This window comes from Sprattus sprattus (genome assembly GCF_963457725.1).
Source record: "Sprattus sprattus genome assembly, chromosome: 3".
Lineage (NCBI taxonomy): Eukaryota > Metazoa > Chordata > Actinopteri > Clupeiformes > Clupeidae > Sprattus > Sprattus sprattus.
The window spans coordinates 380,001-406,577 of NC_137922.1; the positions used below are offsets into that span (position 1 = coordinate 380,001).

General features: G+C 45.6%; 1 protein-coding gene across 1 annotated transcript in view; it reads right to left on the reverse strand.

The window, feature by feature from the left end:
- Positions 1–8,268: 8,268 nt before the first annotated feature.
- LOC308362327 (TSC22 domain family protein 1-like) overlaps positions 8,269–26,577 on the reverse strand; it is a 37,179-nt gene continuing 18,870 nt past the window's right edge. The window contains exons 2-3 of the mRNA XM_080834927.1: positions 10,070–10,121; positions 8,269–8,555 (exon numbers count right to left, since the gene is read on the reverse strand). Of these exons, the coding sequence (XP_080691053.1) occupies positions 8,283–8,555; positions 10,070–10,121 (325 nt within the window). The 3' untranslated portion in view covers positions 8,269–8,282. The remainder of the gene's footprint in view (positions 8,556–10,069; positions 10,122–26,577) is intronic.

Sequence of the window (26,577 nt, forward strand, 5' to 3'; positions counted from 1 at the left end):
AATCTGAATTTTTGTTAAAGGTTACACTTGTATCCTAAAGTTCCAGAGACCTACAATGAATTACTCTCTAAGTTGTACTTCCTTTGTTTCAAAATAAAAGGCACAGCCAGCTTTAATGCTTCAAGTGCCATAACTTGAACTATGTATTCCATGGTGTACTTTTCTTCTGCATTGCATCGCATCGTATTGTATCGTATCGTATCGTATTGCACTGGACCGCATTGTTTTAAAATTAGATCGTACTGTATCGCAGGAGGTAGGAGAATCGTATCGTATCTTATCACTGGTAATTCCATGAATCGTGAATGTATCGAATCGTTGGTAGTGTATCGAGATGTGTATCGTATCGCCTTGATGGTGAAGATTCACATCCCTAATATTTACTGTTTATCATAAAATGGTCTAACATGGTAAAAACAACAGAGAATAACCCAAGCAAACACAGCAGTCAGACTCAAGTAGTCTCTGACTAATCCCACAGAGTGCCCTGGCCATCTGATTGGGTGACAGCTCTGTTCTCCATCATGTCATCTCTTATGAGACGGGCCTGATGTCAGTCACAGGGGAGTTTCAGCATTCCCAGAATCCAAGCGCCAGGTAACAAAGGTTTGTTTACCAAGCCAGTTGTCATGTGGCATATTACACCCACACAGCAATTTCCCCACTCAACAAAGACATAATAATAATGAAATGACAATAATAAAGTAGAGCTTTGAAAACGTATTTCAAAATAAGCCAGCCAACTGCCGTGGTTTGCGGTTGGTTGTTTTGCATCGGTCAGTCAGTTCACAGGGTCTTCAGTCTAAAGAATGTTGTCCTTGGACAAGTTCAAATCCATTGTGTGCCCAAACAGGACAGATTTGTATGTTAAGGTTGGACCTTGCACTTCAAGCACACCCCACACATTCACTGCATAATGTCGTATGATATAATCACTGCATAATGTATGATGTAAAAGTATTTAATCACCCTTCTGCTTTGATGCTCTTCTACCAAACAAACAAAAGAGAAAAAGAAAAGAAAAAAGGTGTCCTTTAAAAGTGCTCCCCATACAGTACATCGTGTCATTGCAAACTGCCAGCACATAGCGGCTGACGTAGAGGAGCACATACCTCCTGTGCAGGTCCAGTCAGCAGTTCTGTCTGCATATGTTTTACCCTTCGCACTGTTGAAGTCCCCAGCTGTGCTTGATAGTAGGTCACCACAGGCGGACAGGCAGACACACAGACAGTCGGGGGGGACCTGGGCGAATTGGTGGGGAGGGGAGCAGGGCGGCTGGGATTGTTTGACCTACCCCAATTGAGACAAGACATGTTTTCAGTGACATCCCCCAGAAAAAGGTTCCCTGCTGTGGGAAAAAACACTACCCCTCTCCCTCCCCCTTGGAAGCTAGTCTAAAAAGCGTTAGAAATGTTTTGGTTGTTCAATTTTTTAGCAGAGAAACCACCTCCCTTCAATCATTAACTAGCTGCATCCCTGAAACTAAATGAAAATAAGTCCCCAGATTGATATGTCTATCAAGGTCGCAACCTAGTAAGTTATGTTTTTCCTTGTGGCTGTTTGAATGGAAAGCTCTGCTCGGCCCTCGCTGTAATGGTCCTGATTCGATCCTGTGAGTTATGGGGAAGTGTTATGAGGCCAGACATGTTATTGAGTCTGCAGCGTATAATTAAATGTCCTCTCAGACGTCTGTGATGGCAGACTGTAAGTAGCCCAAGCGTTTGTGTCTGCATATGTGTCTGGGCGTGGGGGGCGGTGTGTGTGTATGTGGGGCGGTGTGTGTATGGGGTGGGGTGGATGGTTGAGTGGGTAGGTACGTGGTGACATTTGGTGAGTCTCTTGAGGCCTGGTATTTCAGTGATCACATCAAATAAATATTTCAGCTACTTCTTTTGGAGTGATCTTCACATTTCCGTTACAAGGCGTACAAGGTTAGCCTGACGATGTCATACTCATAATTCTAGTCAGAATATGAGTCTGAGACCGGACCACTGGGCTGTGATTATGGGGCGTGTTTCAACGAACCAGGAAAGAAAATTCCTCTTCGCTGAATTGGATACCTAGAACCAATCAGAGCAACGTAGTATTATTACCATCTGATAGATTAAACTTTTACCTGATCTCGTAGGAAGGACGGCAAAAACATCTTTTCAATCGACAAATGCCTTGATCGCGTTTCTCTGTTCCTCTTTCAAAATGAATGCGCTGTCAATATCTGTTGAGACGTTACTTAATTAGCACTCAAGGCTAGAAGCTACCATTAGTTCTAATGTTCTTTTTGTCTACGCTGTTAGCATAACCTTTCAATAATGGTCTAGAGTGCATAAGTTAAGACCTACAATCCTAGGCAACATTGGTGTTGCGTATACACAACTAACCGAGTCAATGTAGACATAAAAAAAGTCGTGTAGATACCTTAAATCATATCAAATATGTCCCACTAAGCTCCCGAGACGGCGCCATCTTTGTTCGATGTATACCGGTAATCTATCTATGTCTGTCCATCAACGTATAAAGCCCGCCCTTACAATTTGAATGGTCAGATCCCTTTTCGGGGCCGTTTAAACCCTCCCAACTAGCTCGACTCCAGACTGAATCTCCCGGACCAAAAATTTTGTGGGCGGAGTTCAGGCTGGTATCCAGGCTAGTACAAGGTTAAAACATTGGGTAAATCAAACATCTCCATGAAAATACAGCTTAATGATCATGTCCCCACAAAGATTAGAGACAAAAACCACAAGACACGTTTAAATCTGCTTTTAAAGGTTAGTGACACTAAACAAAGGCTAAATTTAGATATTTAATTAGTCCTTGCGTGTTGGAGACGCTCTCTGCTCATACATCGGGTAAATGTTTATTCACATTTATTTACGTGATAGATTTCCTGTTTACTGATGCACTGGAGCTCTGCTTGTGAGATCTGACGAGCTCTTTCTCCTTGGAGCCGTCCGCTGCAAAGTAAACAGGAAGACCTGGATAAGTCTTTAGAAAAGCTCTCCGTGTGTTCAGCTCACAGTGGCTTATGGCTGTAACTCACATACCAGCGACGACTCTGTTCAAAATTAACCCATGGTCAATGCACACCTCGTTTATCTTAAGAGTTGGAAGGGTGACCTTTAAAATGTGTTCCACTACAGATTACTGAATGCATGTCCTAAATTGTCATATTCCGTTAGAGAACTCAAGGTGAGTAACATATTCTAAATGCTTAGGATGACGTCAGCATTGTCTGACATGTTATTAGCTGTGGATGAAACAGTTATGTCAGACATTGAGGTTGGAAGGTCCACCACTAACACCAACCCCACAGCCCCACCACCACCACCAACCCACGACACCCTTTTGGGGTAGAAATGTTATACAAAGAACATACAACAGCAATGGTTTGTCTGCACATACATTTCTACAACAATAAACAATGCCCAAATAAATAAATAAACTTAATTGAAAGGGGACATACATTTTTGTAGAACACTGTGTCAAGAAATCTGGACCAATGACTGGCATACAACTTGCTGGCTGGATGTATTGGCCTGCATCATGATAGACTGATTTTACATTCCCAACACAAACTTGAGAGGTGTTTATTTAGGCTTAGGCTTTTAGAGAAAGAGTAAGGATGCATCTAAGAGATGTATCAGAACCTGAACAGCTTTTAGACAATATAGGCTAACCTCTAACCTAACAAATCAGACTTCATTTTAAAACATGTTTTGGCAAGAAATAATACAGTCATCATTCTTATTTCCTTAGAAAGACAAACAGACTTGCTTGCTTTAAAAACGCAACTCAGACAGCAAGAATAAAAAGTTACGAAGAGGTTCAGTAAAGAGTGCAGGGACCTGGCAAGGGATAGAAACCCCAAGCATTGACTGTGGCAGTGGGCAATGTGGCAGGTTCCTGCTCGCAGACCGGTGTTGCTTTGAGAAACGCTGAGTTAAGAAAATATTTGAATTTGAGAGCGAGCAGCCTGCATAACGATTTAAAAAGGTAATCCCTTCACTGCGTCACTGTATTCTGATTACCACCAATTTAAAATGTAGCCAAACTATATCTCAATACAGTTCCTCCTATATGCTCTATTCTAAATATTTAGAATATATTCTAAAACAACGTTACATTAATCCTGTCACTCCCCAATACTATATATTTCCTTGCTTTGGGCGAGAAACTTAATTGCTCTTGTAAGGGCGAATGTTAACCCCAGGATGCTGCGCTAGTCTAATGAGCGTCGTTTAGCACTGCCACTTGCGAAGTACGGCAATCGAGACTATTCTCATTCGTAGTTCCATGTTGGTTGCATTTACAGTTACATTCATGCACTTGTTCTGATTCTTATGTAAAATTGAATGTATTGTTACACTAGGTCTACTTTGTTCACAGCTTGACTGTTCTCTCCCTTGTACGTCGCTTTGGACAAAAGCGTGTGCTAAATGACTAAATGTAAATGTAAATATATATGATATAAAAGCGTGTGCTAAATGACTAAATGTAAATGTAAATATATATGATATAAAGGCGTGTGCTAAATGACTAAATGTAAATGTAAATATATATGATATAAAGGCGTGTGCTAAATGACTAAATGTAAATGTAAATATATATGATATAAAGGCGTGTGCTAAATGACTAAATGTAAATGTAAATATATATGATATAAAAGCGTGTGCTAAATGACTAAATGTAAATGTAAACAGATCTGCAGGAGGCCATCAGCCCGTCTCCCACACCACAGGGCACAGACACCCCGAGTTCATTTACCTGAAGCACTTCAGTAGGGAAAGAAGATGTAAAGCCAATGAGAAATGTTTGCCTTTTACACTGGTGTGTAAACCTTAAATGTGATATTCTCCCCCCAAAAGGAGGACAGATCAGGCAAGTTCTTTATGCGTCCCCTATACAACATCTCATGCTTGCGGAGATATGGGTTTCAAATGTCAGTCGTGAAGCTTTTGGTGGACTTCTGCGGACACGGTCTCCGCACGGTTCCGGATTACGCACAATTCGCCACCCGCACAGTCCGTTCATTCGTGCTGCAGGATCATATTGTGTCTGTACGGACATGTCTGTATTCACTGCGCATCTGCAAAACAGCGCATGCAGTAGTTTGCATGCACTCAGTGGTGTAGTGGTCCCTGGACAAGTGGGTATACTCTTAATTTCGCTATTTTTTAGAGCAGCACATAGCCTACAGCACAGGATAAACGCTCTGTTTTAAGAAGTTAGTATACGCAATGCTGACTGAATTTTTTTGTCGGTATACTCCGTGTACCCTGGACTACACCACTGCATGCACTCAGTACAATAATGACGTAGTGCGCACTCGCTCGGCTTGTTGGTATCAACAGCACAAAAACGAGTGAACTTGGCCCTCTGCTTAGCATGCAGAAGCATGTCCCCATTCAGCTACAGGGTTAATGGAGGTTCAGGGGAAACTATGGAGAGGGAAGCAGACCCAGCACAGTATGGATTCCCTATACAAAGTTAAGCAATAAGAGATGCAATAACAAGAGTAGTGCCTATTTTACCTGAATAGATACTGTGTGTTATTGTAACTGTTTGTAATATCATTCAGTATTACTTTACATTAACATTAGGGGCATGATATGTCAAGTATATTTTTGATAATTGTAAAAATCTGTTGTTTGTGAGTCCTCACCCTGCCTTCAGGAAGATCCTTTGTATCCACTATTTGTCCTTTTTCAAATCTGTTATTGGAACCCATCTGCTTAATACTTTTATCCATCAGTATTTTGGCATGTGGAGCACCTGATGCAGGTATTATGTTCTGTTCCTTGATGACGCCATGGAAGGGATTTGTGAAAGCTATGTGCCCTCTGAGCAGGATTAGCAGTCAAAGCTCAGAAGTCAGACGTCTCGCCAGCTCGATGTGGCCTAGGCCTGTTTTAGCACAGGATCATGTATTAAGGGAAACATTTGTAACTTTTTTCTTATAAAGCAAAAACAAAGGAGAATACATGACCAATGTTTGGCCACATTAACTGCACATGGAGGGCACAGTATCCCTAGAAGGCATTGGCACAATGTTTTGATACTACTTACAATCTTACAGAGGACTTAATGTTTCAGTCACCTTACGCTTAACGTTTAGAGAGAAATCTGCAGAGTTCAGTGAAGAGTGAGGCTGATGTCATGTGCAGAGTATAAACTATCCCTATAGATTAGGCTACTGGAATCAATCCTCTTATTGAATACAAATAATTTCCATTAATGTCTATTTCAAAGCATAGGGAAAATTAAAAATATATATAGAGATGAGATGTTTGTCTGTATATGTGCAGAAAAGGAAAGCATACAGGCCATTTCCATCAGTATTATGCAGTGGTTAAATCAAGTCATCCATTGTCAGTTGCCCTACTGGCAAACCAGTTTGAGGCGGGATGATCCCAGCATGTATGAACACGTGAGGGCCACAGGGGGCGGAGCTATTGGGGGTGTGGAGAACACGGTCCAATCAGAGCACTGCAGGGATGTGACTCGCATTTACCACATCAACCATCAACACTCCACCAACTATGAATGGGAAGAGAGGGATAATAGATCACAGGAGATTCCTTTTTGAGTTTATTTTCATTTTATTAAAGTCGAGGTGCAACTGTTTAGTGCAATTGTATTACGTCACATTTCTGGTGTGGTTTGGGGGTTGGGGGGGGGGGGGCATAACATGCACGAAATATTGAGGTGGTCTGACAAGATGCTTAATCACTTGGGAGATCTGTGTAGCGTTGAGTATCGAGATAAATGGGTTTGTAGTACATCCAGAATGCTTGAAGCAGTAAGGCAGTACATATTCTTTTTTTTGCATGGATTCCCACACATAATAACTTATGTGAACAACTGTGTTGAGGAACCAGTGCAAAAGTAATTCCTGTGGTTGTCAGTGAAAGTCCGTTTTGTGTGTGCTGCTCCCTCGTCGCGCGACGACGCTGCAGTCATGTTGTGCTCCGTTATTCCCCGTGATCAACTGTACAGGTATCTGTCCGATCCCTAGAGTGTGGAGGTATTGTTCCTCTTCTGCTATTCCACGCTCTTGCAGACCACATACAATAATTACACACCAAAAATACATACAAATCTCACTACCACTTGTTAGTGAAACACCCTCCCCGCCCGTACATTTCACCTCAAAGTGTGCGGGCGCCCCCAAATTTCAATCCCCTCTTAGATTCCTGTTTAAGAGTATGAGTGTCTTGACTTCACAGGGAAGGAATGACAATATCAAAGTTGCAACACTGAAGCATAACTATGCGAGGTTAACGCCGCCACCCCCCATTGGGAAAATTGATGTCTAAGGGGAGTGGAGTTTTTGTTTGTTTAAAAAAAAAAAAAAGGTAACTATGGTTCTGACTATGGTTCTGAACCCCACTGAACCCCCATTCCAGATGGGTGTCTTAAACTAAATGGTCCTTGATTTGTATGTCTTCTCTCATTTTCTGGGTTAGTCTCCTACAAGAAAGTGCTTGTCCTTTTATTAAACACAGCTAGGAAAAATTAACATTAACAAAAACTAAACAGAAGGAAAACATAACACTATTAAAAAAATGGAAGGGCAAATGTGGCAACAACAGCACAATTTCCAGAGTCACTGTTGAGAGCGTCAACGTCATTTTTTTTTTCTTCGTCTTTTCTCTTTGTTTTCAGGAACACAAAAAAAAAGCCCCTTTCACATGCGAGCTGTGATGTTTTTTTTTTTCTCCTGCACCCAGCCAAGATTCAGTGGGAGATTGTTCGCCTCGGGACTCTCCCGAGCCCCCACCCAGCATCTGTGGCTACTGGCTCAGTCGGCATGCAGTCACGTCGCCGTCACTGATTGTCGGAGGCAAATAAAGCTCCTGAATGTAGAGCACCGACGCAGCCAAGTCGACATCTCTGACGATTAAATATGTGCAAAGAAACAAAACAAAAAAAAGACATAATGGGAAAAGAAAGTCAACAAAAAAATGTACATCGACCAATAATCAATAATAAAAAAAGAACAGCCAGTTTGCGTCCGATTTCCACGACCAGCTAGCCTTCTTCCTCTGTCCTCTGTGATGGTGGCACATCTCGTGTGTTTAAAAAGTTGAGTCAGTTCACAGTATAGTGTAGGATTTTTTGTGTGTGTAAATCTTCCAATGGATGTCCGCCTTTCCATCCAAGCAACTTCACCCTCCTACTCCCCTCCTGGTCCTCCTCCTCCTCCTCCTCCTCCTCCTCCTCCTCCTCCTCCTCCTCCTCCTCCTCCTCCTCCTCCTCCTCTCTTCTCTCTCATGGTCCCAGAGTTAGGCGGTAGGGCCCGTGCCCTGGTTGGGTGGCGGGAGGTTCTGTGCGGAGGCCTGAGGCCCTCCCAGGACCCCAGGTTGGGTGGCTGAGGTGGGGGAGCCTGTCTGCACCTGCGCCTGGAACTGGGCCAGCTGCTCAGGGCTGGCCAGGTTCTTCAGCAGGTTGTTCTCCTGCTCCAGCTGGGAGTTCCTGTCTATCAGCTCCTTGATCTGCTCCTTGAGCACCTCCACTTCCTCCCGCACTGCGTACATCAGGTGACTCTTTACCAGGTCCTGATGAGGGGAGAATGAGAAAAGAGAGCATTAAATATACAGTATAATAACTTATACTCCAAGAGACAAAAAATTACTCTTTTCCTATTGGCTGGCAGGTGTCCCTATATTTGTTATGGGACACCAATGAAGTATATCAGGTAAAACAGTTTCAGTCCCAATCTATATCAATGCTCTTGAAACTTTGAATGGTAAATATAACAACCATAGTAACTAACGCTTGATTGAAAGGCTATTGAATGAACAAAATAAACATATTCTCTCGATTTTCCAAGTAGTGTAAATGCAATGAATTCCATGGTTAAATAACATGTCTTCTGAATAACTAGCAAGCACAGAATCTGTAACAGCTAGCAAGCTAAAGGATTTGGGTTTAGCAACAATAGAATCAATTGTATATTAGCAGAAGAAACTTTACAGTTCTTTGCCTTAACCTCATCCACCTGTCTTATTAAACATTCAAAGCAACTCCAGCAGTAGCCCATTATACAAAAGCACTGGGCCCACCCTCCAAAAATTATCAAAATGTCCAACATAAGATAACATTACATCAAGACTTAATTAATACTGTGCCAATTTTGTGGGCAGTGCACCAATGTCAGAAGTTTACTAATACCCTGGAAGGTTGGTGTGGTGTGTTATGGGGAGGTGTAATGTGTAGGCATTTGGAGGCTCAGTGCAATCTGTGCATCCCTTTTCAATGAGACTCTGCCGGCAGGAGAGAGTCAAACAAGAACACAATGTTCCTGCTTCCACGGGGAGGAGCCTATCCACTGCCAAGTTATTTATACCGGGTCCGTCTACAGTATGGCGCTCACTTTGCCTAGCAACAGCAGCCAATGAACACGCACAGACGCGCAGTCTCAAGTCCAACAACAATAAAACTGTTCCAAGAACTTCGCCAAACTTCACTGAAAGGTTCTCGTTTTCTTCATAATTCAGATGATAAGTCTGACTGGATCACTAAACTGAAGACATTCTAGCGCTTAAAAGACTCCTAAATCTAAGAGTCAAACACCTGTCTGGTTGTACAAAGGCTGTGCAACATCTGATATCACAACGGCTTGCATGCTAGACTACCTTGCATATCGGCAAAAATCTAACGAAACCGAAACCATTTGAGCCTACTACTAGGTAATCACGTGTGTTAGAGTAAGTCAACGGGGAACATTACAGAAGATTTAGGCCTACATACACCTAAGACCTCTATAGCCAGGCACAGATGATCGGTCACCTAAGATTTATAAAGAACTCCCACACAGATCCAGCATCATACAAAATAGACCTCGAAAAGATCCAGACTAACACATTAACACAGAGCATCATAGATCTATTTTGTGTTATGCACCGTACAATTACGTAATGGTGGCAGTAAACCCACAGATAAATCTGTGGCGATTTGAAGTAGACTGAGCACGCACGGAGCAACATAAGCATCTTAAACCCAAGACTAAATGAAAAAGATAAGAAAGATCATAGAAATACATTCTGGTGAATGTTGAACAGGCACTTACCATGGCTTGCTCGATTTTATTGTCTATGGCCACCACACTGGCACCCGAAGAACTGTAGGGAGAAAAGAAACATGGGACGAATTAATGCATATTCTCTTGGCTCATAATGTTCATTCATTCTCATCCAATCGCCGCATTTTCAGTGAGCGATGTCTCTGATTGCATTTGCCTACACCATTGCATAACTCCATAAAGGGGGATTATTTGTCTCTGTCAAGAGAAAGAAATAATAAATCAGCCGCTTGACATAGAAGACCAAGAAGCTGACATAGGTGAAAAATATATGGAACAAATAATCCGACGTATTCCTCATAGTTTTGCGGGATATTTCCAGTCAATCAAGGGGAAGATCAACAAACTGCTAAACATAGACGATCCCAAAAAGCTTGAATAGGGGGACATTTCAAAGAAATAATCTTTGGTATAGAAAATGAAACCGCTTATCTGCAGCGCAATTTAGGGTTTTTCCACTTGATCGCGTTATGCCCAGGCTAGGCTACCGAGGCAGGCATTGGGTGATATTGGCACGGCTATGACAAATGCACCAGTCGTGCTGGCAGACAACAATGATACAGCCCTTTTACACTGGAGTTTACTCAAACCAAAAATAAGAGCTTTCCTGACGAGCATCGTATAGAATAATATGTTAACTACACATCTGTAGAAAACCGATGTCTGGTTGGTTCATTCATTCATTCATTCGTTCGTTCGTTCAAAAGTGACCACAAACTGGAACTGTTTGATTATGCTGTGTTGCTATTTGCAGTACAAATGCTTTCTAGTGAGGTACATGTATATTTACCTATTGTCAAGTCTGACGGGTGAGGAATTTTCAGTTCCCAGAACAGACGACAAAAGCGATATAGAAAAATTCCGCAACTGGCAAACACTAAGGTCCATCGCCACCGTGTAACATGGAGCATTCATTGTATTCCACCCATGAGTAGAAAAAACACCCGCTTGTAAAAATAGATGTATCAAGAATACAAAATCATTATTCACATTCTTTAAAAAAAGGGGTAGTGCATCAGCCGCTGGGGCGAAATTACAATGGAGAGCAGAGAGCTCGGCACATCAGAGCGGCAATGACAAGAGTCAGGGACTCTATGCTCTGCTTCACTGCAAGCCTGCGGACTCCCGAACATTTGCATAATATATTCAAACATAACAGCAGACGGGGAAGCGCCATTGGCTGTGAAGTTAGACTACTTGACTAATCTATATGGGTGACGCCCCCACCAGGCAGCTGCCCAAAGCATTCAGTTTAATAGCCTACATTCAAACTGCCCATCACGAAACTGGGGAGAACTGGACGGAATGCGCGTCCACTGTTTGCAAATGAAGACATTTCAACACCCGTATTTTTCTCACGCTAAAACTAATTATAGGCAACTACGACATTCATGACGATCCGCAACTACACTATAAGAATACAGCATAATCACAATTAAAATAAAAAATACCTTTGGAAATATATATTAATTAAAGGCTGATATTCGAGTATACGGCATTATAATCTAGCGAGAATACGCTGTTTCCTGGGGATAAATGGTGATTTTATTCGTGCAGGTGTAAGGCAGACACTGTGGTTTATGTAAGCGTCCAAGTGTCCTGAAAACAAAACGCCCTCTGGCGGTTGTTCTTATAAGTTCAATGCCGTCACTGGCAGTGATGTAGCCTGTGTTCGCCTACTTACATTTCTGAGGAACAGCTCTCTTGCCAAACTCGAACGGTCATCCCAAAAAAAAACACCCATAACCTTTTGGCAAGATTACATTAAAACGATCGATTAAATGGTAAAGATGTGTTCAATTTCTGTGAGTCTATGTGACACTACATGGTATACATTTGTGACGGAGCATTATTTACGCTTCGAGTCAGAAAGGGACACACTGTTCTATAGACGTGTTACTGATACATGACCCGATGCACGTTATTGCCAGGGGTAAATCACTTTTCCTTTGTTCTCAACGACAAACTGAGGGCTTGCAGTTTATTATTTGTCTTGAGAAATAAAATTCACTCGCTCGATCCACTGGGGACATTCTTACTTCTGCCCTCAACTGCACTTTGCCTCATTCACTTAAAGAATCATTACCTCCTGACAAAATCACGCCAGTCTGGTTCGGTCAGCAGAACACAATTAAGGCATGGCAGCGTTGTTTACGCAGTTAAGGTAATTTAGCGAATCCCATTGGACCGCTCACCTTCCACAAGCGGTCATTAAGGATTAGGCACATCACCGATGCTCATCGGTTGTTTTACGTGGGTCAACCAATCCTTACGACCCCCGTAGGATCGAGTTTTAATATCAGTCCTATTAAAGTAGATTGTGTAAGCGGATTTTGACTAATAAGAAGCTACTGGTAATCTAGACTGGTTATTAGAACTTGAAAAAACTGGTTCCCTGCCCCCAAAATACATCTTGTGCTTCATATACGTACAATCAAAAACAAGTGTCTGTTGAATGCTGCACACAAAGGAAAGAAGAAAGGGTATATGTAAAGGTCAAATCCAGTTTATATATCTGTGTGCATACATTGTTTGTTTCTACTGATTACAGTGTGGTGTGAGGATTACAACACTAATGCTTGTAGAGAAAGACAAGGCCTTCTGTCACCCAGTTGACAGATTGAGCTGGCCCAGTGACGACTGGGAGGAGTGGGAACGGTCATAGAACATGTAAGACCTGAATCACATCTCCTCTAGTGGATGGCAAATACTCAGGAGATTGAGGGGGAGTTCTTTCCTCCCCTTGCGTGGGCAGGTCTCTCTCTCTGTGTACATCTCAACAAAGGGGCCCATTAACTCCCCCAGCACAGGAAAGGATTCATGCTTCATGTCAACTCATGATAGAGACCCACTGGAGCATCTTCTAGGGAGATATTGCTGTGGTATTACAATGGTCAGTGAAGACAATTCACCAGGCTGACAATCTGGTGCTCACACAAAGAGGTTTGGAGAAAATCACTCATCACTTTGGTATATCTAGAAAATGACAAATAGATCTTGATGAGTGAAGACTTAACTCTAAGGGGAAGCACTGATCAAACGCTGTTCATTTTTTTGGCTTAAGAGGGTCAGCAAGACGACGTCATTTGTTTGGACACACAGCTAATCTTGTTGGGGTTAGTAAACGCCCCAACAGAGGGGCCAGCGCTGAGTGGCTGATGAATTGGTCGGCATTTCAATCAGCTCTCTCTGTGGTGAAGACCACGGCATAATACGCAGGCAGGTTTGAGGGGGAAGAGGCAGGTTTGCTGAGTGCGACAAAAAGGAATGCAGCCCCTCCAGAAAGACAGATTGACCCAATCAGACGGCTTTTCTTGGCAACAAGAAATTGTGCTGAGACAAGGTGTAGAAAAGTTTCGAGCCCTGCTCCAAGTGTGTCGGGGTGACTGCTGGAGAGAAGCTCTTGTACACAGGTGCTATTTTCTAGAGATATAATGGTAGAGGTAGGGAATGTGGAGAAGCATCTGGTGGCTACTATGTGTGTGTGTGTGTAGGTGTGTGTGTGTGTGTGTGTGTGTGTGTGTGTGTGTACACATATGTGTGATGTCTCTCTAGATATAGTGGTTGTGATATAGGCAATAGGAGGTACTGAACGTGAGTAGGTATCAACTGGGGTAGCCATTCCATGTGCGTCCATGTGCGTCACAACAAACAGTGTTTGTGATTGTGTGTGTGTGTGTGTACACATGGACATACGTATGAGGACATCTCTACATGCCAGGGCAGCTCATTATGGGTGTTCTTCACATAAATAGATGACTCATCCCAATTAAACACTGCAGGCTAAGCCTCTCAACAAGCTCCTGTTGTTCAGGAGCCCAGGAGAGCATCTTGGGACACTCCAACCCATCTCTATATATACACACAGACACACACACACACACACACACACACACACACACACACACACACACACACACACACACACACAGACACACACACAGACACACACACAGACACACACACACAGACACACACACACACACACACACACACACACACACACACACAGACACACACACACAGACACACACACACAGACACACACACACACACAGACACACACACACACACACACATGTGGAGGGCTGCGAGTGTGTTCTCCATGTGTTGGGTTGGTTTGAAGAGGAACTAGATTGGACAGGAATCAAGCTGAGTTCATTCAGAGGACCTCCTGGTTGAAGCTCATCAGTGAGAACCAATGGGCGCCCCAGCAGAGGAGGAACTGGAGCTCATGGTCAGTTGCATATCTGCCGCCATGGTTTCACATCCTGGTGTTTTTGTTTTGGTTCTTTTAAAAGAAAATGGCGGAGAAAGAAAACCACACAAATAAAAAAAGATAACAAGCTCCAGACTGAAGGATGTGGATTGAAGGGGGTTGCGTCCATGATGTAGGCTGGACTTTGACCAGTTCTGGTCTGATCCTGCCGTGGTCTGAGACACTTGCGCCCATCAGCACCCGGGGGCATCCATTCCGGCTCAGAGCTCAAAAACACAACCCTTTGCCTAAACGTGTCACGGTCGGGTCAAAGTTTAAGAAAGAGGGGTCAAGGGAAGACACAATGACGTGAACTCGCTTTTGAAATCTGAGCAGATTGTTTTTGTTAAAGGATGGTATGAGACACCAACCCATCGTGGCGCCGAGAAAAGATATTTCGCTCTTTCAAGCTCGGTGAAAGTGTGTATTAATTTGACCACGTTGTTTGAAAAAAAAAAAATTGCAAATTGCACAAAACCAAAACAAAAAACTCACCCCACCCCACCCACTTTTACACCAGCTTTGACATTTCATATATCTGAACACACATGCTTGCAGCTTGAACATTCTCATGCATGCTCAAATCAAAGAGCCAGTTTAGCCCCTGGTGAGGGCAGGTGCCACACCTCCTCCAATGGAGGATTGACAGAGTTTACACCCAAGTAGTTAGCAGCACTGCATTGGATCAAGGTGCTCTTTTGATTCACCTGTGGAAAAGGCAACGCACCACTGACCACCCAACTCACACTGACAGAACAAAGGCACATGAGAATATGATGTTCTACCCTGACTACAGATCACCACGTGACAACATCAAACCCCCCACTCATAATACACACACACTGTCACACACACACACACACCCCCACACAGGAAGAGAGAGAAAGAGAGAAAGCAAAAGAAAAACAACAGTTTAGCCTGACAGGTGAGATGTAATCTTAGACCTTTCGACCCACGCCCCTCCGATGAACTTGCTCAAGCTTGCACAAACTTCTCCACCAACACCACCACTCATTCATTCATTCATTCATTAATTCATAGTCATACATTCGTACATCAATCCATCATTCTCTCTCCCTAGGTCAACTGTGGTCGGTGGCACGCCACAGCACACACACACACACACACACACACACACACACACACACACACACACACACACACACACGTGGAGGAGTATCTGTGTTTGTTTTACCTCATCAGCCGCTGCTCCAACTCCCAGAAGAGCACCTTCATGGCCATGCTGTCCCGGTGGCCCCTGGCGGTGTCCCCCAGCACCTTCTCTCTCATTGAGGTAGATGACGGTTAGCGCTCCCACACCGAAAAACACACCACAGCACCGCGGTGGCTGTGGATCCGGCAGCTCTCCAACGGCTAACCACAACAACCCCCCCACACCCCCCCCCCACACGCCACCTAACGACCTAGCAACCCCTGGGCTGCACAGCAGTATGGTCCGTCACACACACACACACACACACACACACACACACACACTGACCTCCCCCCAAAAAAAAGAGAGTTCGGAAGGGGAGTGACACCAAAGTGGGGTCAGACTCCTGTGCCCTGAGTGAGTGAATGACTGAGTGAGTGTGTGGGTGTGTGTGTGTGTGTGTGTGTCTCTGTGTGTTGCCAATTGCGCTCCTACTGAGCCTCTGCTAAGCTCGTCACTCCCTGTTCAGTGAATGGGCAGGGCAAAGCTGTGACGTCACGGCCCAGGCAAGCCTCTCTGTCGGCACGGTTATGTAAACAGACAACAGAGATTACTGCACGCAGCCAATGAGGCGCTCCGATACGGACCACACACCCTTCAGGGGGCCGCCTCCATCTATCTGTAGCGCTGCGACTGACTTCAGGAGGATCTCCAATCTGGGTGCAACCAGCCACCTCCCCAGCTGACTCTCTTATCAGCTCTTTGTTGTCAGATGAGGAGAGGGGAATCCATTATAGATAGATAGATAGATAGATAAAACTTTATTGCCACACAACAATGTTGGTGGTATTTTTTGTCATTGGTAGCTCAGGCCTGTCACTCACTCACTCACTCACTCACTCACTCACTCTCTCATCAGTAGACTCCTCATATGGGGGATATGTTTACGGGGGGGGGGGGGGGGGGGGGTTACATCCTGTCTTTATATTTGGGGGCTGTCAAGAGGATGGGCTAATAACGAGACTTGATTAGTCTCAACGCCCCCCCCCCCCCCTTCTCTTTCTCCCATGTTGTTCTCTCTTTCTCCTTTGTCTCTCCACTGATCCCATCTTTGTTTTCCCTGCTTCTCCTCCTCTGCTCTTAGGTATGGTTAAGAGCACACACACACACACACACACACACACACACGGTTAAGAGCAAGTACTGCGCCCGCCCCGTGTTCCTCCTGTCGCTTCTCATCAGTGTAGGCCGATGCACAGCACGCTCACACTCACTTGGGCGCGCTTTCACACACACACACACACACACACACACACACACACACACACACACACACACACACTCTGACACACCATAGCGCGCTGCTAAAGTACAACATGGCCGACCACACGTGCACACCCACGCATGGATGCAAAGATACAAAAACACGCTGCGGCACGCATGCGCGCCACGGGCACACTGACGCACACACAGGCTACTGGACAGAGGCGGGCAAGAGACCCAACCGCTTACGGTACCGCAAACATAGAGGGGCGGGCCAAACCTTAAAAAACCCAAAACGCTCAGACTTGTGGTCAAACATTGCAGGATGAAAATACACATACAACAGACAAAAGCGCAAACTGAAATCCATCCACACAACAGGGAGAACGGGATGGAGCAAAGCTACGCACACGCCAGCAAGATTGAGGGTTGGTGCCTCTTATATAAACCATCAGTACTGATCCCAATGGCACCCACAAATCTATGCTTGTTAATTCCAATAGCTTATTACAAATAATGACTTATTCAACGCTGTTTTTATCATTAATATTAAACAATTTACATTACATTTTTTAAGCAAAGGTTAACTTCATATGATATTCTAAATTAAAATTAAATATCAGGATCAAAAGAAATAAAGCCAAAGAAACTTTTTTTTCAGTCATCCTACACAGTATTCCACTCAGCAACTTCATTCTATGGTCAAATGCCAATCATTCTACAGCAACTTCATTCTATGGTCAAATGCCAATCATTCTCACTGGTATACAAATAATGCCCCCCTGCCCTGTGGTGTAAAGCAGTTCTCCCGTGGCTCAACACAGGAGCAGGACTAGGGGCCTGTGGTGAAGGGTCAGAGGTGAGCAGTGGGCCCTCGTTAAGTTGTAGGGGCCGAGACGGGAAGCAATAGGGGGTCTGGGGGTCTGGGGGGGGGGTGGGGGGATTTAAAAAGGGAGAATAGCCACGAAAGTTGGACATTTTATCTGTTGTTGCAGCCCATGGTGGGTTACTGTAATGGAGGAGGCACAGGTGTGATGGAAGTTGACACCAAGCACACAGTTAAAGATGCCCCGGGGCGACTTGTGACGCAAATGATTTACACCGGAATGTTCCTTCAACCAGGAGGGTTTTAAGGCTCGGCTCCCACACTAAGAAGTTGGCCGTTGGTCTGCCTCTGCCGCCTCTACTGTAAGTGCAGCTGTGGTCTCTCCATTGTTTCCCATCCTCCCATCCTCTCATCCGTCCCTGCCTCTCTTCTCTTCCCTCCATCGAGCAGATGCCTGGAGATGAGGGGCGCCGGGCGTAAACAGCTTACTGCCTAGCCTTTGCCAGAGCACCAATCACGGCTCGGGAGCAGATCCGTCCTCGTCTCAGCCAATGGCTAGCTGTCCGTGCCTCTTTTTCAGCCAATGGGAAGCGGGCGAGGCTGGAGGGTCAGGGCGAAGGGCGGTGGTGAGGGGGGGGGGGCTCTCGTGCCCCCGCACGTAAACTACTGACCTAGTACATTTTGTACTTGTTTCATGTGTTCTGTTGTGTGTGTGTGTGTGTGTGTGTGTGTGTGTGTGTGTGTGCGACTGAGTGTATGGATGTGTATGAGTGGGCACAGCGTGGGTTGGGGGGCTTTGTTGGATGTTCTTTGACTGACTGCTGTACACACACATGGGATTTGCACAGATAACCCAGATATGATCTAACCATCACGGACAGACGGCAACATATAGGTGACATAAACAAACAAACATGGCCACTTCCAAAGGCTGTGAATTACCATGTGGGAGAATTTGTTGATGCATTTTTAACAAGAAAAAAACTAAATGAACACGTAGCTGTGAGTATGTTGGGGTGTGTGTGTGTGTGTGTGTGTGTGTGTGTGATTCTTGTGTGTGTGTGTGTGTGTGAATCTTGTGTGCATGTTCTGAGAGGGAAAAAGAGATGCGGTTTGGACAGTGATGTTGCTTGAAGAGTGAGAAAAGAAGAAAACTGATAGAAAGCGGATGATTCATTGCTGAGTGTGTGTAAAGATTAGGCACGTGTGGTATTGTCATGCATCAGACATAAATAGCTACGCTATTTCTGGTGTGCGTGGGTTGTATGACAGTGGTGTGTGTGTGTGTGTGTTTTATAGTACAGGAGGGGAGGGGAGAGCTAGAGATGGAGAGTGAGAGAGGCTCAACCTTATATAACTTGCACTAAGCCATGATGACAGCTAGTCATGTGATATACCGAGAACCGCATTTCAGGACAAAGGTGTTGACGCTGAGGGTATCCTTCACTTCAGTATGTAAATGCATATGTTCAAATGTTTACATCACTTAAGTGACTACAAACACAAGACAAACATCAACAAAAAAAAAGGACACAAAGGTTTTTGAGTCTAAAATCCCAACTACTAACAAAATTATAACTAAGTAATAAGTGATGGCCTCTAAACGGACTTCACATTTTAGAATGGGACACAGCGGCGTGGGAACATCACAGTGCCTAACTGCGCCACGACTGACTCCGAGTGACGCATCTCCTCCTCTTCCTCCTCCTCCATTTTGAGTCCTCCCTCCCACGCACCACGCCCATTTACAGTAACCAGAACACAAAATGGCGGGGCCGCAAATCACAAGCGCAGTTTTCCCCCCGCCACACACAAACAGTGAACTACGCACACACACGCGACCTGGTGCCCATTATGTAACCCCAGCGGAGGAAGTGACATCAGAGAGGCAGGGGGCGGCTGGGCGTGAATAACGCGACATGAAAAGCAACGCCCTGAAAGGTTCTTATAAAATGAGCGGAAAACGAAGCGAGTTCAGAAGCGGGAAAAAGGACGGGTAAAGCCCGCGAAGAGGAAGAAGTTAGGGGGACCAAACAATAAGAACTAACGAAGGACGGCGTTTCTGCTCCCTCCGATGACTTTGCTAATGGTGAACTTTAAACTTTAACGGCGACTAAATTCGCCATGGTGTGAGGGTCCTCATCAAGGCAATGATGTGTGCTTCATTAACCAAAGGGTTGACAGGTGAGGCTTCAAACACCTCAAGAAACGCCTGAATCATCTGTGAAAACAAACCCAAACTGTTTGCAAACTGTACAGATGAGTGTTGAACCCAGTTTGACAGCACGCATAAGTAGGCTCTCCGAAACAAACAACGAGCACAAGTTGTCCCTCTCTCTTTTCATTTCTTCTCCCTCTCTCTCTGTGCTGGCCAGTGAAGTGTGAGTAAGTCTTCCGCTTGGCTTGTCCAGGCCGCCCAGGGCTCAGATCCTCCATTAGAGCTGCAGCCCTCCCTCCGCACGCTGCCTGCCTGCCTGCCTGCTGGGTTACGTAAAGCGGGTCGGGGTATGGGGCTCCGCACCGGGGTGCTGGTGTGTGTGTGTGTGTGTGTGTGTGAGTGTGTGAGTGTTTGCGTTTGTTAGTGAGTGTCTGTGCACATGATTGTGTATGTGAGTGTGTGCATGCATATATGGATGTATGAATGAATGAATGATCTGTGCGTGCATGTGAGTGTGTGTGTATGTGGATCAGGGTGTGTGCGAGTGTGTGTCTGTGTGTGAGTTTGTGGGTGAGTGAGTGGGTGAGTTTGCATGTATGCGCAGGCAAAGGGGTGGATTTAGGAGCGTCATTAAAGTTTAATGAAAAGAAGTCAAGAGCAGAAAACGAACGGCTCTGAAACTCACAACTCACTCGAGGGAAGGTGGGGCTCGGGGTGATGAGATTCAGAAGTAGAGAGGTGTGTGTGTGTGTGTAGAGAGGTGTGTGTGTGTGTGTGTGTGTGTGTGTGTGTGTGTGTGTGTGGGGCTCGGGGTGATGATTCAGGACCACAGCGAACTTTAGACGAGGAGCAAGTATGCAGAAGCCATACCCTCACGACAACCATGGTAACCGAGAAAACAACGGACAAAGGGCTTCAACACAGAGATAAGTAGAGAGGTGTGTGTGAGTGTGAGTGTGTGTGTGTGTGTGTGTGTGTGTGTGTGTGTGTGTGTGTGTGTGTGTGAGTTCCATCATGGGGAAAATGCCACTGAGGTCTCTGTGAGCACACGTTACATCACATTTTCCTGCATTGAGGATGCCATATAATGGGCGCCAACACATGACTACACACACACGCCAAGGCAAAGCAGTAACACACACAGGACACGTCTGGGGCCTCAGGGCGGATGATGAGCGGGTAGCGGAGAAGAGGAGAGGAGAGGAGGAGAGGGGGAGAGATGAGGAGGAGAGGAAGAGAGGAGGAGAGGAGCAGAGGAGAGGAGGGGCGGATGATGAGCGGGTAGCGTTCACTGTGGCTACTGCACAGGGCCAAGAAATAGAAGCTGTTTGAGTGTTTCTGTACTGCTGAAAAAAAACAAAGTACCCGGCTAACTTCTCTCCTTACTTTAAGTCTCCTCTTCTACTTGCTTTGAGAAAAAGGCTCAACATTTTTTCCTCATCTCCTCTCTGTAACACACAGGCAGGGTGTTGGGACTATTTTTGGATGTGCGTGAGAGTTAGGGTGCGTATGTGTGAATGTGTGTGTGTGAGTGTGTGAGGGAACCGCCCAGGACGCAGAGGCAATGGCTTGTGGGGTCGACTCAGCTTTTTCGTGGCTGCGGAGTGCCTCACCCCACCCATGGTGAATCAGAGTGTACACTCATTCACTCGCTTTGTCTCACACACACACACACACACACACACACACACACACACACACACACACACACACACAGAGACTGTGTTTGTCAATATTTACACACACACTACATCACTGTGGGCAAAGAGACCACACGCAGACAGGGAGGCATACCCACACACACACCCACCCACACACACACACACGTGCACACCTAAATGCCATTACATGGTGCACCTGTGCTTCAACACACCCAACCCACACCTGCATATGTGTGGGAGCTTTTATGTTGTGTGTGTGTGGGTGTGTGTGTGTGTGTATGGCTGTGCAAACCTATGTCCAGTAGATGTCTTTATGTGATATGTCTTAACAGGTGTGTGTGTGGTCTTGGTGATCACTGCAAAGATATGCCTGCTGTGCTGGCCACCACAGTGAGCTAGTGCTGGTCGCCACGGCAACAGGAGAGGATTGGCTACTGCTGATCACTCACTTTGTTACATAACAGACACCATATGGACCAGTGGCCCCCCTCACGGAGCGAGTGTGTGTGTGTGTGTGTGTGTGTGTGTGTGTGTGTGTGGTGTTCCCACACATCCAACTGCTCCATTATCATGTTTATGAGGTTGGTGTCTGAACCCTCAGATTATACACACTTGCACACACACACACACAGATCATGGTTAAGCATCAGCGATTGCGTCCGTACGGTGAGATTATTACGCCCTCATTACTCTGTCTGTACATCAAGATTAGGGCATGTCAGCAATCCGTAATCTAGTTGGTCCACAGACTGACTGTGTGTGTGCGTGTGTGTGTGTGTGTGTCGTGTGTGTGTGTGCATTATTATTATTTTGACAGCCCGGGATGTAAACGTCTGGTACAGCTCTATTGTTATGCTCCTGTAACATCCCTAACATCCATTAGTTGTAGTTGTTGTTATTGTTCATTTTGAGAGAGCCATCAATCTCAGAGACAGATTGTGATTTTCACCTCCATAAAAAGAGAACACAGTCCTGCTCCATCTCAGCTGTAACAGGTGTTCATCACACCCATGAGTGTCAAAGAGTGTACGTTACCTCTGTAACATTTGAATTGGTTTTTTGTTAATTCAAGATTGATTCAATTGAGTACAAGAATGTGTGTGTGTGTGTTGTTTGAGTGTGTGTGTCTGTGTGAGTGTGTGTGTGTGTGGGAGATACTGTGTGTGTTTGTGTGTGAGAGTGGGTGGGTGGTAGTGGGTTAGTGGATGGGACTGGGACAGAACATTGGGGATTAGGATCAAGCAGTGGGGTTATTCTCGGACCTGGGGGGGGGGGGGTGGAGTGGCGGGCGGCAGGGGAGGGGGGAGTACTGGGAATGATGGATTTACTGGATGCTTTCTTTTGTGGATGTTGCTGTTTTGAGACTTACCCATTTTGTCTGTAATCAGATTAACTCCACCCTACCCACCCAAAAAAAAACTCCCCACAAATGCAACCCGGACCAACCTCGGCCCAAGTCTGACACCGCAGGTCTTACGATGGTGGACAGCACATTGGCAATGCTAACCACAATGAAACCAGGCCAACAATCCCGGTCGTGACTTGGAGGAGTAAAGCTGGGCTAATTAGAGTCAGTTAGAAGTAGTGACAATGGAAAAACCCAGTTAGGAATTAGGTCTATAGCAACTTGTTTGCAAATGTTTGCAATATGAAGACTACTGTAACGCTGTGACATGGTGCTAGTACTCGCTAGTACTAGATATAGTTAGCATACTGTACTGACTAAGTACTCTCAGATATAGTTAGCATACTGTACTGACTAAGTACTCTCAGATATAGTTAGCATACTGTACTGACTAAGTACACTCAGATATAGTTAGCATACTGTACTGACTAAGTACACTCAGATATAGTTAGCATACTGTACTGCCTAAGTGCTCAGATATAGTAAACATACTGTACTGACTAAGTGCTCAGATATAGTAAACATACTGTACTGGCTAAGTACTCTCAGATATAGTAAACATACTGTACTGGCTAAGTGCTCAGATATAGTAAACATACTGTACTGGCTAAGTGCTCAGATATAGTAAACATACTGTACTGCCTAAGTGCTCAGATATAGTAAACATACTGTACTGGCTAAGTGCTCAGATATAGTAAACATACTGTACTGACTAAGTGCTCAGATATAGTAAACATACTGTACTGCCTAAGTGAGAACAGCCGTTATTTCACTTCTCAATCTAGAGTTTGCCAACTGACCATCTGTGACCATGATGGACAAAGAGAATCAGGGGGAGGTATAGACAGAGGAGGGAAAAGAGAGAGAGAGAGAGAGAGAGAGGGATGTTGACATATTGTACAGAGGGAAAGGAGGAGAGCTTGAATAGAAAGGATAGAGGGAGGGAGGGAAAGATAGAGATACATTCGGTAAGAGAGATGGAGGAACAGATACAAAGAGAGAGAGAGAGAGAGAGAGAGAGAGAGAGAGAGAGAGAGAGAGAGAGAGTGTGCGCCTGTGTGTAAGAGAGACAGACCCACCTTTAGGTAGGGTAAAGGCAGATTGGGACTTGGAGTACAGAACAAAGAGAAAGCGAGAGGGGGAGAGAGAGAAAGAGAGAGAGAGAGAGAGAGAGAGAGAGAGAGAGAGAGAGAGAGAGAGAGAGAGAGAGAGAGAGAGAGAGAGAGAGAGAGAGAGAGAGAGAGAGAGAGAGGGGCGTTTAGGTAGAGACAGATGGAGAGGAGAGAGAGAAACATGAAGGGCAGGTAAAGGAGGGAGCGAGGGGAGAGGAGTGAAAGCGAGAGCACTGGGTATGTAGAGAGAGAGAGAGAGAGAGAGAGAGAAAGCGAGACCACTGGGTATGTAGAGAGAGAGAGAGAGAGAGAGAGAGAGAGAGAGAGAGAGTGAAAGCGAGACCACTGGGTATGTAGAGAGAGAGAGAGAGAGAGAGAGAGAGAGAGAGAGAGAGAGAGAGAGTGGCGTTTAGGTGAGAGAGAGAGAGAGAGAGAGAGATGGAGAGAGAGTGGCGTTTAGGTGAGGGGAGAGGAGTGAAAGTGAGACCACTGGGTGGGTATGTAGTGTACGCTGCTGCGTCTGACTGTAACCTGGTCCGTGTGGGAGCTGGTTTCAACCGGTCTGCTCTGCCAGTGTGCTCTACAGCTCCTGCAGTGTTTCAAGGGCTCAGACACCACACGTCTCTCTCTCTCACACACACAAACACACACACATTACTTTCAGCACACCAACACCCTTGCACAAGCACAAACACACACATTGCACCTCAGTTACCATCGTAACAATTCCCCATGCACCCTTGTATTAATCTACTCCTTTTTGAGAACTCTTCAAACACACACACACACAGGAACACACACACACACACAGGAACACACACACAGGAACACACACACACGGCCCTGGTAGGCACGCGGAGATGACACGTGAAGTCTGTCGCTAGTGCATCACAGAAAGGAGACAGGCTCCAAGAGATGAATGTTCAGGGTTGAAGAAGAGAGAGAACAGAGCGTGTGAAAGAATGCAAGAGGGTATAGAGGGAGAGAGGGTATAGAGGGAGAGAGAAAGACGGCGATTTCTCACTTCTTAAATGATCCAGTCAATACACACACAAATGCGCACCAAACGTGCGCGCGCACACACACACACACACACACACACACACACACACACACACACACACACACACACACAACATGAGCAGTTCTCTCCTCCTCAACTCTCTGCAGTTGTGGTCATGAGCACCTGAAGCAATCTGGGCTTCAGGGGATGAAACCCAAAATCAGCATCCCTCCCTCCCTCCCTCCCTCCCTCCCTCCATCCCCATCCCCATCCCTGCTGCCCTCTGTGATGTGCCAGAGCAATGTTCCCACATTACTGAGTGAGCAAACCAACACACACCCAACACACACACACAAACACACCAATGCACGTACACAAACACACATACAAAACTCACACACATAGGCATGCACAGACACACACACACTCACACGCAAACAAAAACAAATTCACACGCAATCACACACACACACACACACACCACACACACACACACACCACACACACACACACACACACACACACACACACACACACACACACACACAGAGAAAAAGACATGGGCAGTCCTGAGTGCAGCAGCAGCAGCAGCAGCAGCAGCAGTGAGAGTACAGTGTGTTCCGCTCATGTTTCTGTGACGGTCACGTTTGAGGGCAGTGAGTGTCTCTATCAAGAGCTAGCAGCATCCTCTCAGCAGGAACCCAGGGCACCCAACACAGCCCACGGCCCCCAAGGAGGGGCGCTCATTTATAGGGCCACAGGGCACCCAACACAGCCCACGGCCCCCAAGGAGGGGCGCTCATTTATAGGACCACAGGGCCCCCAACACAGCCCACGGCCCCCAAGGAGGGGCGCTCATTTATAGGGCCACAGGGCAGGCTTTGGCCGCCTTTAGCCAAGACTCACAAATCTTCTGATTGGACACACTAAATTAAGAAAATGTGTAGAAAATGCATTTGTTATTTCTAGTTGCTCCTTCCTGCTAATGTAAAAGGGATGTTATGATTACCTACCCACCAAAAAATAATATGTGTCATCTGCTCAACTTCAAGCAAGATGCTAATGGATCAGTAATAGAAAAAGCTTAAGCTGTTCCTATTTGCTCCATAGGGTTGATGATAACGGACAATTATAATGAACCACACATCAAATAAATATGCCACTCTATTTAACGCCAAATAAGCTGCCACTATTATGATTCATAGTGATTTGCTCACACCATCAACTTTAAAATAAACACGATTGCACTGGACTCCCTCTCCAGGACGAGACACTGATGCAGAACTGACACCCTCTCACAGTGAGTGAGGGAGCGGGAGGGAACCTTGAGTTCTCACAGTGAGTGAGGGAGCGGGAGGGAACATTGAGTTCTCATCAGGCAGTGACACCCTCTCACAGTGAGTGAGGGAGCGAAGGGGTCTTTGTTCCAGCGCCCAGCCTTGAGTTCTCATAAGGCTCCTAGTCACAGTGAGGGAGGGAGGGAACCTTCAGTTCTCACAGTGAGTGAGGGAGCGGGAGGGAACCTTCAGTTCTCACAGTGAGGGAGGGAGCGGGAGGGAACCTTGAGTTCTCACAGTGAGGGAGGGAGGGAGGGAACCTTGAGTTCTCATAAGGCAGTGAGGGAGGGAGCGGGAGGGAACCTTGAGTTCTCACAGTG